At 47.1% G+C, this 13,605-nt stretch overlaps 1 protein-coding gene across 3 annotated transcripts in view; it reads right to left on the bottom strand.

Annotated features, from left to right (window-relative positions):
• Positions 1–13,605, bottom strand: part of LOC102741653 (serine/threonine-protein phosphatase 4 regulatory subunit 1-like) — an 81,647-nt gene that overhangs the window by 28,318 nt on the left and 39,724 nt on the right. For all 3 annotated transcript variants that reach the window (XM_081832527.1, XM_081832528.1, XM_081832530.1), the window contains exons 5-6: positions 12,434–12,576; positions 3,584–3,730 (exon numbers count right to left, since the gene is read on the bottom strand). In XM_081832527.1, coding sequence (XP_081688653.1) covers positions 3,584–3,730; positions 12,434–12,576 — 290 coding nt within the window. The remainder of the gene's footprint in view (positions 1–3,583; positions 3,731–12,433; positions 12,577–13,605) is intronic.

The raw sequence follows: 13,605 nt of genomic DNA, 5'->3' as shown, positions 1-13,605 counted from the left end.
GGGAAATGATCCCCACAAAACGAAAAGGCTTGCATCTTCCAAGCTCGGAGGACACATCTCTCTGACCTGACTCGAGGCAGAGTTGTACAGAGTGGTGGCCACAATAAATGAGCATGCAAAGCTCCCGTATCCAGGGGAACAGGCAACTAAAGACTGCCCAGTAGCTCCGTCTACCCCTCTCCATCTGCCACACCCACATGACCTTATTACTACCAGTATAAAACAAATACAGAGTCATTAAAAGCCAGCCAGCACACCAAGTGACAAGAAATGATATTCCCGTGGCCCTGGGAACTACTTGCATGGAATGACGATCTTCACTTAGTTGCTTGGAGCCAACTATTCTTTATAATACACAACCACAACATTCTTTTTAAATAAATGCACAAATAAAAATGAGCTTAAAAATAGGAATGACGACAAAAAATGAGGAAGCCTTAATGTGAAAACGTGTTGAGAGAGAAAAATAGGCTTCTGACAATTTGTTATAATCTCAGAATGCTAATGGCCTTCCTGCAAGCAAGAGGAATTATAATTGGTCTCTGGTGGCCTGTTTATGCTGTCTAGATATAATTACAGGATGCAGCGCCTCCAGTTTTTACCGATTCATTCATTCAACAACTAACATTTATTTAGTACTGACTCTGGGCCTGGCACTGTGCTGGATGCCAATGGTGGAAAGACACCTGTGTTTAGAAGCTCACACTTTTGAAGGAGAAATAAACAAGTCAAGTTCACAATTCGATTGCTAAAGGAGGGAGTCACAGACATTGTCTGCCATCTACAGAAAGATTTCACAAACCAAAATGCACATGTCTGTGAGAAAGCAGGATGGAAGAAACCAGCCTGTAATTTACACTGCATAACTCAATTTAAAAATGCCCAGGCCATGTCTACTTGGCTACCTTTGATTTCCCTAATCAAGTATGCACTAGGGTTGCTGGCATCAGAATCAACTGATTGTAACCCCTAACGAGAATGAAAAGGCGAGAGCACAGACACACATTTTGCCGATGGAGGCATGCAGGTTCCTTTGGGCAAGAAGCAATTCCTTTAGAACCACACTATTCTGGGATGGTGCGTGTTTACGGACAGGGGGCTGTAGCAGCATTCACACCACGTGGCTGGAAAGAGAGCCCCAAACAAGCAGCACGACTGGTTTCTCTCCTCACCCATCACCCTCCTCACCAGCACATGGGGCCCGCAGTATCTGGGGGTCACTCACAGCCCAGCTGGGAACCCTGCCCTCCTTGGGGAGCTCTCCAAACCACACATTTGGGCTGCTTCTCCTTGAGGAATGAAAGCCACTCTCTCTATCCGTCCTGTCACTTCCTAGCTAACGAGAACAGCGCCCTCCGGGATTCTCGACACTGGGTGCCCAAGGAGTAAGATCCGTCCAGCGACCCCTTCCCCTTGGCCTCCAGGAGAGGAACTCCGGGGCTCCAGGAAAGGAACACAGGACAGCTTCCAAATCTGACCAAAGCATGCAGGGGCCTGACCAGGCACCCCGAATCCTGCTTCCAACAAGGCTCCATGGGGAGAGAAGTGGAGCTCCTCCAGAAATACCCTGAAACGTAGGTGCACCTCAGCCTGAGGAGGGTTCAAGACTAATTGTTCTTGGCAGCCACATTTGAAAGCTTACACATTCGAGTAATGATATCAGCCACTCACTTAGAATGAAAAATACAATTTATGTGAACTAATTTGTTCTGTAAGTGAGTTGTGGAGATAGCTTTTTGAAGGCTTGTTGTATTTTCCAAATATTTTCACCGGAAGAAGAAGAGGGAGGAGGAGGACAGTGAGGAGGAGGAGGAAAAGAATATTGCTGGCAAGAATAGAGTGGCTGAAAACAAAACAAAATAAAAATCATGCAAAAACGCCTTGAGCATTATTTTTCATGCTATTATCAGTCTTGAGGGATAAGATATTTGGTTGTCGGTTGTAACCTTGGAAACTTGCCTAACCAACTTTCCAACAAAGAAGAAGATCTAGCTGGCAAAGTTCACTGCTCAAATGCCAAATATTCCAACTAAATGATATTATCCAGGTTCATTTTGCAAAATAAATTTAATTTCTTATAGGGAAACTTGAAATTTATAAAAGAACCCTGGAGAATTTGAATTTTAATAATCAATTATTCTTCAGCCTGATTCATCTTATAAACATATGGAATATGCAAAAACTTAAATTAGTTTAAAAAGCCAGCCCTGTAACTCATAGTTGAGGAAAACTTTTACATAAATGAAGAATAATTGCCAAATGCTCTGATGCTATAATACAATTTTTTAGCTCCACACTCTATGTTTCCTCACTTTGAAAAAGAATTCCTTTTTCCAATGTCATTCTTTTCCAACCAAGAAAACAATTATCTTCTAGATATTATTGTACTCATAACGAAGGCCCATGATTTTTTTTTTTTTTAATCCTTAGGTATGACTTTCCTAAAATGCTGGGATAATCCTGAGTCTTCTGTAAGAGAACCAGGGGGCTGTTCTGTGCAGCACCGTCTGCCTGGGTCAGTGGAGGGAAGGAGCCACAGAGAAGATGGCCACAGACGACCTTCCCTTGGGCCACAAAGGAGAAGGCATGAGGACAAGCCAGGGGGTCTGCGTCTGGGGAAGTACGGGAGGGCTATACCACTGGCTCATCAGCAGCTACTATGTGAATGAGGGTTCCAGAAGCAAGTAGAAAGTCCTTGACTCTACAGTCACGTTATGACGGGCACAGGGTCTTACAAACCCAAGGAAACCACAAAATTAACTATTAAAGGAAGAAGAAATTTAGTATTTGCACTAGTCCTTTAACTGTACACCTTTAATGGGTATGAGCAGATGCTTCGATAGGGCACATCCCAAACTGCCGTGGACATTCTGGCCACACCTGCACTCTTCAGAGTGGACTCTCATATCTACTCACATACCTACCCAGCACTCTCTTATCCTAAACTATACACAGACACTCACGTCTACTGGATTTTCTTGAACTGCCCAACCACAACCTAAAATCATCACCCATACTAGACTGGGTTCTGTACTCTGGGAAACAGGGCTCATGATCCCAGTGGGTCCAAAGACTGATTTACCTGTAAATCTCTGCATCTTGCCTCACCTCAGCCTAAACTACTTTGATTTCGACAGCTTTGCCATCTTAAAACACCTGGTAATCTAAGGATAATCATTTCTTTCTTTTTTTTTTTTTTTTTAAAGATTTTATTTATTTATTTGACAGAGACAGAGATAGCGAGAGCAGGAACACAAGCAGCGGGAGTGGGAGAGGGAGAGCAGGCTTCCCGCCCAGGAGGGAACCTGATGTGGGACTCGATCCCAGGACCCTGGGATCATGACCTGAGCCGAAGGCAGACGCTTAACTGACTGAGCCACCCAGGCGTCCGGATAATCATTTCTAAAACATGCTCAGATCTGAACTGTGAACGTTCTCTGACCAAGGCCACATCGCCAGCCACCTTGTTTAGGGGGAAAGTGCTGGCCAACAATGAACACATGTGAAACCTCAAGTCATGCACACCCCAAATTATGGGACAATCCACCAAGGTGTGGGGCTATCGTTCCCTACACAGACTTACGTTCACAGCTTCTGCTTTATATTCGTCATCACTATCCGGGGCAGAGAGCGCCAGCAGGATTGGACACACTTTGTTTTCAATATCGTGTTGGGAAATTAGATCTTGTTCCAGAAGAATCAAGAGTACTTCCTGACTTGATTTTCTAACCTAGAAGAGGAAAGAAAGGCAAAAGGTGAAACACCAAATGAGCTGAAGTGCTCTCAGGATCCAGACCAAACTCCCTGAGCAGAGTGCCAAGCTGACCGCCCTGTCTTCTGCGGCACACGCGAACCACACAGGGCGTCTGGCCCGCCACGTGTACTTCCAACCCAAGGCCTCAAAATACGCCGCTCCCTCTGCCTGGCTGGTTCCTACCGTTCCTTTCTCAGGCCACAAAGCCCCTTCCCCAGGACCCCATTCAGGTCATGTCCCCCATCTGTCCTCCAACAGTGCCCCCCACTTTGCCCTCATGGCTCAGACCCCGGATTTCTGCACAGACACACCCACACACGTCCACAGAAGGCCACGGGGCAGGGGCCCAGAGATGAGCCCCAACGAGGCAGGACTCGGAAGCCTCCTCAGTCCCAGAGAGGAGGGGCGAGCGAGCACTAAAAGGCAGAGGGACCCCAAAAAGCTGGACAGAGAACATATCTGGGGACGTGAAAGCACAGGAAACTCCCAACTTACAGAGCAAGGAATGGAAGATGCAGCCCATTGCAGTGACACTGAAGGAGGGAAAGAGCACCGGGACCCAGAGCGCACACAGAGTGGCAGGTGAGCAGACAGCAGTTACAAAATAAGCTACGGAGGCACTCTGACATGGAAGCTTCCAAACAAGTGACAAGATGAAAACGGTATTTTAGAAAGATCATTCCGGCAGCGGTGTTCCAAGTCAACCGGAGGTGATGAAAGGCTGAGGGCAGAGAGGTCAGCCAGGTAGCCACCGCAACAGCCCCAGAGGGAGGGGCGGGCAGAGGAAAGGGGATGCCCCGGCGATATTACCAGGCCTGGGTGACAGGACACAGTGTCCAGCCAGAGGCAGTGAAAGTCCCCCATAACTCGGAGATGTCAGACACTTATTGAGCTCTCCGGCACATGCCAGGAGCAGAGAACGTGCGAGGTGCGAGGAGCACAGCCGAGGGCAGACCCTTCGGCCGCCTCGCTACATGACTCAGTCCCAGGTGGCAGCTGAGGACTCCAGAGGGCGGCAGTGCAGGGAGGACAAGGCAGGCGGGGGCAGGCGGGCAGGTCCTCGGCTGAGGACATGGAGCAGAATGTCAAAGGCAGTCAGAAGCCTGCTGAGGGCAGGGGGTGAAGGGTGGACCCCAAACGTTATGTACCTCCAACCTTTGGAGTCTTTGAATGTGACCTTTTGTGGAAAAAGGGTCTCTGCAGATGTGATTGGGGGTCACGTTAAGGACCTGAGGTCACCTGGCATTAGCAGGGTGACCCTAAGGGCAATCACAAGTGTCCTTATAAGAGAAAGGCAAGGGGAGAGGACAGACAGAAGAGGAGGAGGCCACAGGAAAACAGAGGCAGAGGCTAGGGCGACGTAGCTGGAAACCAAGGGGGTCCACACCTCCAGAAGCTGGAAGAGACAAGGAACAGAATCTCCCCTGGAGCCTCCAGAGTGAGCAAGACCCGATGATACCTTGATCTTGGACTTCCAGCCTCCCCACCTGTGAGAGAATAAATGTGTGCTGTTTTAAACCCCCAGCTTGTGGTGCTTGGTTACGGCGGCCCCTGGGGACTGTTAGAGCAAGCAAGGAAAGGGAGAGGACAATGGGCTCAAAGATAGGAGATGAGCTCTGGGGACACAGGGCAAGTCAGGGCACGGCACCTCAAGCAACCCAGGGGAGGCTGAAGCCAGCTGGGGTGGGGCAGGGCACTGGGGAGCCCCAAGGGTTGGAAAGCAGAGGAGTGACAAGAGCAGACACAGCTTCAGTGAGGTTGACAGTTTAAGCCTCAAGTGGCTCTAAAAGCTGCTAGAGCGGGCGAGGGGCTCCCAGGCAGAGATGCTCTGGCTGAGGCCTGGAATTTGGGAGGGCAGGGGGGCCAGAAAGGACAGGGGAGGTTTGAGAGACGCTGCTGGAGAGAGCTAAGCTCGTCACTGGAAAACCAAATATGACCCTGGGGTCTTTGCCTCAGGCCACCAATCACCAAATGGAAAAAATGGAGAAGGAAGACTGAAGGTAAAGAGAACTGGGGTGGGTGTCTGAGCTTGGGGGCCCAATGTGATGCACTGGATGCCTCGGGAGAACCGTCACTGGGCGGTGCAGGCTCGTGAACTCCTGGGGGAGAGACAGCCCTGTGCACGTGGCTCTGCTCCACCCCGGAAGCAGACGAGACCACCAAGGGAATCCTGACACAGTAAGAAAAAGACCAGACCATGCCCTGGAGGGCGGGCAAGGGCCAGGGCCAGCGCCAGCGCTGGAGCTTAGGGAAGAGCAGACCAGCAGGAAAGGAAGGGGTGGGGGGACACTTGGGTCACCCACAGGAGACCCTGCACTGGTTTCCAGGCTGCACCCCATCTGCATCCTCCGGGGCCAGGGGCTGAGGGCTCTCTGAGCCTTGGCTTCTTGTCTGTAGAAGTACACAGTGACAGCATCCGCCTCCAAGGGCAGCTGTGGGGTGATACAACCTACAGACACGAAGGGCTCAGAACAGTGTGTGGGGTGGGATGCCTGGGTGGCTCAGTCAGTTAAGCATCTGCCTTCGGCTCAGGTCATGATCCCAGCGTCCTGGGATCGAGCCCCATATCCAGGCTCCCTGCTCAGCGGGGAGTCTGCTTCTCCCTTCTCCCTTCTCCCCCTGATCTTACGCTCTTGCGCGGGTGCTCTCTCTCTCTCTCTCTCCCCCTCCCCCTCTCAAATAAATAAATAAAATATTAAAAAAAAAAAAAAGAACAGGGTGTGGGGTCCGGTCTCCCCCAAATGAATCCTGCTTTACTGTGACTAAAATCATATGACTAGTTGCCAAGAGAGGGATGTAAGAGGTAATAAGACCATCCCAGTGCACACTGACCTAATGCTGAGCTCCAAAAGGAACAGAAAACATGTCTCCGTCACCTGTGCATCCCATCGGTGGGGGAGAGCAATGCTAAATGTCTAGGAGGCAGCCAAGAAAGGTTTCTTCAAAGACCCAAAAGTCGTTAATGGTGACAAATGGTGCAAAAAAAAAAAATCAAGTAAAGGCAAAAAAGAAGTCACTGGATAGATAGATAAATTGTGGGAAGAATATAAATGCAATACCATCACCTGGTTAAACTGAATGACCACGAGCTCTTGGGATCGATGTGGATAGATCTTAAAAAGGGAGGGATAAAAGCAAGTGGCAGAATGGAAAGTACAGTGTGATGCCATTTATATAAGGTTTTAAAGCACCTAAAACAAGACACTCTCTTATTCAGGGCCACTTACACGAGTGGTGGGACTATAAAACTCTGGACACCCCGGGGCTCAGGGTAGTGGTTTCCTACAAAAGGGGAGGGAGGGAGAACGGCCTGGGGAGGGCACAGCACAGTTTTAACCGGATCTACAACCTATACATAAAAAATTAAACAGGTCTAAAGCAAAATTACAAAAGTTTAACATTTGTTGAGTGAGTGTAATAGGTATATGGGTACTTATTACACAATCCTCTCGTGTGATTAAAACATCTCATGGTTGGGGCGCCTGGGTGGCTCAGTCGTTAAGCATCTGCCTTCGGCTCAGGTCCTGATCCCAGGACTCTGGGATCGAGCCCCACATCGGGCTCCCTGCTCCGCGGGGAAGCCTGCTTCTTCCTCTCCTACTCCCCCTGCTTGTGTTCCCTCTCTCGCTATGTCTCTGTCAAATAAATAAATAAAATCTTTAAAAAAAAAAAAAAAAAAAAATCTCATGGTTTTTTAAAAATCAAAACTATCTTTGAAGAAACAAAAACACCGGATTTCACAGTGAGACGAGCTGAGTCCACGGCAAGACATCTCTCGGCTGCAGTGGGGCCAGCTGCTGCCTGGCTGGGAGCCCATGCAGGGCAGAGGATGCAGAGCTTCCTTTTTCGAGAAGCTTGGCAGTGGGGAAGGGAGTGGTGGTACGCTCAGGGGAGAGGCCAGGGCACAGAGGGTTGAGGGAGATGGAGGCATGATGAAAATCAAAGGAGAAAAGCCAATGAGAGAGACTGGAAAAATGGGCCAGCTCTAAGACAAGAAGATGGGAACAAAGAGGGAAATGAAGACATCGCACTGAAGAGGGGCTGGGACCCCCGTGTCCCCTGAGAGAGAAGGCAAGTAGCTCAGGACAGCCAGAAAAATGTGGCCACACTAGCAAACGGAGAGGTGGCAGCTGCCTCAATCCCACAACACACTACTAAAACTCCACCAGGTACCAGGCCCTGTGCTCGGGCACGGAGACAATCAAGTAAGACACAGTTCCTACAGTCAGTGCTCAGAGTCTAACATGGGAGAGAAAATACTAGTCACGACATCCAGAAGAGCCTGGGCGGTCCCAACACATACAGCAGATGAGCCTCGGGAAACGGGGCCTGGCATCCCGGGCTCCCTCGGCAGCTCATGGCGCCCCAACACACACACCACATTTCTCTGCACTCGGCTCTCGCACCTCCAAAACAAAGGAATGAACAAGCATGCCCATACTTCACAGGGTGGTTACAAAGAGTATACAAGATAATCCTCACTAATCCTGGAGCACAGTATGTCACACCCTGAGAGCTCAAGCAACACTAGCTGTTAGCAGTACCAGCAACGTGGTAATGATATCACTATCGTGCCTGATTTCGTGATTTCATACCTCCCATGAGTCCCTGCAAAGCGCACTGGCCCTGAAGAGTACCTGATGACGAACGGAGGGAGGCCTGCACCGCAGACGCTCGACCAACCTGACAGACCCACTCCCACAGGCAAAAAAATCTGAGTCTTGGCGGAATTCAGAATCCTACCTCCTCGGGGACCCTGCAGCATCGCCCCAGGGAGCAGGTCTGAAAGGGCTGGCCTCGGTTAAAGTGAGGAAGACATGGACAGGAGGAGAGGAGAGGCATCTGGAAGGAGCAAGGCCGCCAGCATGGGCAGAAGGGAAAGGGTGCACAGATGCAGCGGCCCACAGAGGAGTCGGCTGTGCCTGAAGGCATTAGAGTCTGAACGAAAAACCTTCAGGAAGATCGGACTCTGCCATATTTCTGTGTTTAAAGGTGACAGGAACAGAGAAGAGGGGGTGTACCCAAAAGAGTTCTGTTTATCATGGAAACAAAGGACACTTGGCAAGGCCTGGCTGGGCAGGGGGGCGGGAGAAGGGAGGGTTTTGATGGCCCCAGGCTGGGGCTCCAGGGAACCAAAGGAAGTATGAGCAGATCCACTTGTTGAGAGAATAGATGAAGACGAAGGCCTCTATTTTCTCACTCAAGCAAAAGGCAAGGTCGCCCGTTTGGTGGACGACAGGCCAAGGTGGAGAGGCTTGATGACAGTGGCAAAGGTCTGAAAGAGCAGCCTTGGATGATGTAAGACCCGCTAAGGAGGGATGAGCGGAAGGGTCGGCAGGCAGCGCTGTGAGTCTGGCTGCGATCAGAATCCCTACGTCTGCGATGGCACCAGTCAATGCATGGCAGCAGCCCCCACCCGCACCCCGCCCTAAACTCGGCCTCTGGGACCTGAGAGTCTGCGCGTTGTGGATGGGCGGACAGGCAGAGACAGAGTGCCGGAGCCACTGTCAGAAAGGAGTGCAGACGGGGAGGCCACCAGAAAGGGGAGGCTGAGGGAGGGGGCACCCAAAGCAGAACAGGAAATGAAGGCAGGAGGACAAGGAGAGGTGGGAGCCACAGGCCTCTAGGACAGGAAGGCTCAGGGTGGTGGCAGAGCAAGGAGGGACAGGAGAGAGCCTGGGGTCCAAATCACAGTTCCAGCCACTCCCCTTCTGGAACCAAACAGATGGCAATGATATATGACAAAGGTCAAGGACACGTCAAGTTCTTTGACCTAGTACAATCTCATCTTCAAGAATATATCCAAAGGAAAAAAGAACAGCCAATGGAAGAATATAACCACATCCCTTTATAATGCTCACTGCATCCACTGCACCAAAAGGCTGAAAGAAAGCTAAGCATTCAACAAAAGTAAAAACACAAAGATTATGAAGATGTACAATGTCTACTACACGCCAGTGAGCTTTCTGGGGCAGGAAATCTGTCCTACTCATGTCTTTATCCCCAGCACAAAGCACCACGCTCGGCTCATAACGGGCATTCAGAAGCCGTCAGAATAAATGAATGAATGGGAGAAACTGCATCACATTATGATTAGACCCATGTGGGAAAAAATGGAAGCACCTGAAGAAGAAAATGCAAAAATAATCAAAATACTGCCATTTGGAGAGTGGAAAAAGGAGGACTTTCTTCCTTATTCGAATACTACATTTAATCGTGTCACAGTATAACAGTTAAAGTATTTGCTCTTTAAAAATGCTTAGATTAAGGGAGAAATACAAGCCAAAACTGCAGAACTTCTTGAAAACAACAATAATGAAAACTTGGCATATCATTAAAAATTATAAATATGGGGGCACCTGGGTGGCTCAGTTAAACATCCAACTCTTGATTTCAGCTCAGGTCATGATCTCAGGGTCGTGAAATCGAGCCCCGCGTCCCACTCTGTGCTGGGCGTGGAGCTGCTTGGGATTCTCTCTCTCCCTCTCCCTCTGCCCCTCCCCCTGCCTTGTGCTCTCCTGCTCGCTCTCTCTCTAAAAAAAAAAAAAAAATTTATAAATACCTTTAGCCTTTGTGCAAATCCATTCCCACAATAACTCAGAAATAGAAAGGCTGCAAGGCTACTTGTTGCAACAATTTTGAAGTGACAAAACAGTAGAAATAACCCAAATGTCTATCAATAAACCATGCCACACCTCCCCAGCGGAGTACATGCTGCTGGAAAAAGGGATGAGGAACTTTGCCCCACCTGCTACGGATTGATCTGCAGAATACCCTGGACAGCGGGGAAAGCAAGGGACAGAGCACCATGCACAGTATGCCACTTGCATCTGAGAAAGTAACACGGGGGTGCAGAGCAAAAGGACATGTGCATATGTGCTTCGAGTTATCTGTGTGTATTTTTTAAAGGTAAGAATAAACCAAAACCTGGAAAAAATGGCTATCTACAGGGGAGGGAGGGAACAGATGGGCGAGATAGGGATGGAAGTCAGATTTTTCTTTTCTTTTTTTTTTTAAAGATTGTATTTATTTATTTTAGAGAGGAGGAGGGGCAGAAAGGGAGGGAGAGGGAGAGAGAGAGAATCTCGAGCAGACTCTGCACTGAGCATGGAGCCCGACACGGGGCTCAATCTCACGATCCTGAGATCATGACCTGAGCTGAAACCAAGAGTCGGACCCTTAACCAACTGAGCCACGCGGGTGACCCAGAAGTCAGATTTTTCCGAATGTACTTTGTTTTATAGTTTGACTTGGAATTATGTAAAAACATTTTAAATAATTATTAAGTCTAAATTAAATCAAAATGTAAAAGCTAAAGCAATTCCTAAAAATAAAAAATAAATGAGCGTAAGTGTGGATCAAGTTGGCAGCTTAGGCACAAAGAGAAGGGTTCATACAAGTGACTTTGAAACACAGTCTCATTAATATTATGTTAATATGACTGTACATCTCTAGTGGGAGACAGCCCCAACACAAAAAGAACAGCAAAGAAATCTCAAACTATATTCAGCTATCCTACCATACTGTTAGTAATAAATCATACTGTTAGCAATCATACTGGTATTTTTATTTTGGACACACACACACACAGACACATTAATGCCATTAAGAAGCAAGATTTATACTGTGAAAAAAAAAAGTTATGAATATAAAATCAAATAAGTAAAAGCCCTATAATCCTAAGTGTGATGTTGGAAATATCAATACATACTCTTGGCAAAGAATTCTGTAATGAACAGAGAAGGCTGACACAACCCAAACACAGTCCAATGCTCACACTTCCTGAGTGCTTCCTGATCTGATGCAGCAGGAAAACACAGTGGCGGCTAAAAAGGATTCTCACTATACTGCATAAAACTCTGAATCTGACCAAGCCTCTAGACTTAACTAGCAGTTCAGAGGAAGTACTGGGAATAGAGGAACATTTCAAACCACACTATGGGGATGTGATCAGCCAGATCCCAAATGCAGGGACTCCTAGAGGTTAATGACCTAGTTTCCCAGAGCAGGGGAGTAAATGGGAGGATGAACGATTATAAATTAAGAGAGATTTAAAAGGCACATCCACCAAATGCCATGTGTGGACCTCATATGGATTCTGATTTAAAGAGACTGCCCAAAAAAAACCAGATTTCTGAGAAAACTGGAAAAGTTTCAACAACGACTTGAGATTACGTGATATTAAGGATCTATTGATAATTTTTATCCAGGTGATAATGGAATTGCTATTATGTTTTTTTAAAAAGCGTCTATATTTCTCAGAGAGTAATACTAAAGCATTTACGGTTAAAATGACATGGTATCTGGGAAATGCTTTTATCTGGGTTGGATTATCTCAAGATAAATGAACACAGACTGGTCAAATGTTAATGACGGTCAAAGCTGGGTGCATTCATTTGGACATGGACATTCATTTTAAGATTCTCTCTGATGCTGTGTGTTTGAAATTCTCCATAAGAAAAAGTTAAAAAAAAAAAAAGAAAAGAAAAGAAATATCTCATGATAAATAAGAGTGAGTGCTGTCTATCTGCCTGCATGACTTGAGGAACCAGGCACAAATAGGTCTTTTGTTCTTGAATTGCTTAACTCTGAGAAGCTGCTCTCGGAATTATGAATATCAGCTCAAATAAGACTAAGGGGAATTTGCTGCACAGATCTTCAGGTCACAGTTTTTCACACCTGGTTGTTTGGATCCGTGAGGTACCGCACTACAATCGGTGTGAGATATTCAGAGAGCACCACTGGAAAATTTGATCTGTTTTCTTGTAAAAAAACAGCAATAGGAGGAATCTGTTCCATCAGCTCAGTCCGCACTGTGGGCTCTGCAGCAATAAAAAATCAGAAAAGAATTATATAAGAATAAGCCAAGCAGCTTATAGAGTATATAGTGATAGTTTCTAGCTTTTCTTACTAAAATACTTCATCAAGGAAATTAGACAAATGCAGTTTAAAAATCATTTCCCATTTAGACTATTTATGCTACAGACAGGCTTAAAAAGCTAATAAGCTATGTGGCAATATAAAAACATAAAAGGAAGAGAGAATGACAACTCTATTATAACAAGCCATATATAAATCGAGGAGGGAGCAAGAAGTCTGCATGCTGGGCCAGCGTCCAAAAGCCATTACAACTAATGGCATATATGCCAGACCTATGGGTTGTGCTTATTTAAATTCCAGCCAGAATGTATACATTATAAATAATTCTTTCATAAATGCACTCCCCCACAATCCACGCATCCCAATTATTTCTAAGGCAAAGCATTAAACAAAAGAGAGGCTCTAGCTCCAATATACCACATTAAATTTAACACAAATATATAATTGCTTCAGCACTGTAAATGGTGACTCATTCACAAAGAAAATCCATTTAAGGACTCAAAACATCCACTTGGGCCTTCTAAAAGCATTGTGTCATATTCATATGAATATTTTAAATGAATACGGGAGCTATGTGGAAGGCTTATTTTTCTATTTTCAGTTAAAATGATCAAAATCTAAAGCAAGTGTAAGATTCCCGAAACTTTCTGAAGCTGTTCACCAATCATCACAAATGGGGGGTGAGGGTGGGGGGGCTGCAGGACAGCTATCAGTTGCGGCAGCCCCAGCACCTGCTCCTCTCACTCCTCTCTCCTGTGTGTATGGGGGAGGAGAGCATGCGAGGGACCTCTTCCTGTCTCCCGCACAGCAGTGTGCTTCCCTCCCAGGACAGCAATCATGGAGAGATAGAAAGAGAAAGAAAAATCAAGAGTAGCCTACAAAGATCATAGGTGAGGGAAACTAATGACTGGGCTTGTTCTAATCCAAAAGGCTTCTTTTGATTTGGTATTTCTTAGCAACCAACAGGCTGG

The sequence above is a fragment of the Leptonychotes weddellii genome, chromosome 10 (genome assembly GCF_054177405.1).
Source record: "Leptonychotes weddellii isolate Sample4059 chromosome 10, ASM5417740v2, whole genome shotgun sequence".
NCBI classification, from domain to species: domain Eukaryota; kingdom Metazoa; phylum Chordata; class Mammalia; order Carnivora; family Phocidae; genus Leptonychotes; species Leptonychotes weddellii.
This window is presented reverse-complemented; position numbering and strand designations above follow the sequence as displayed.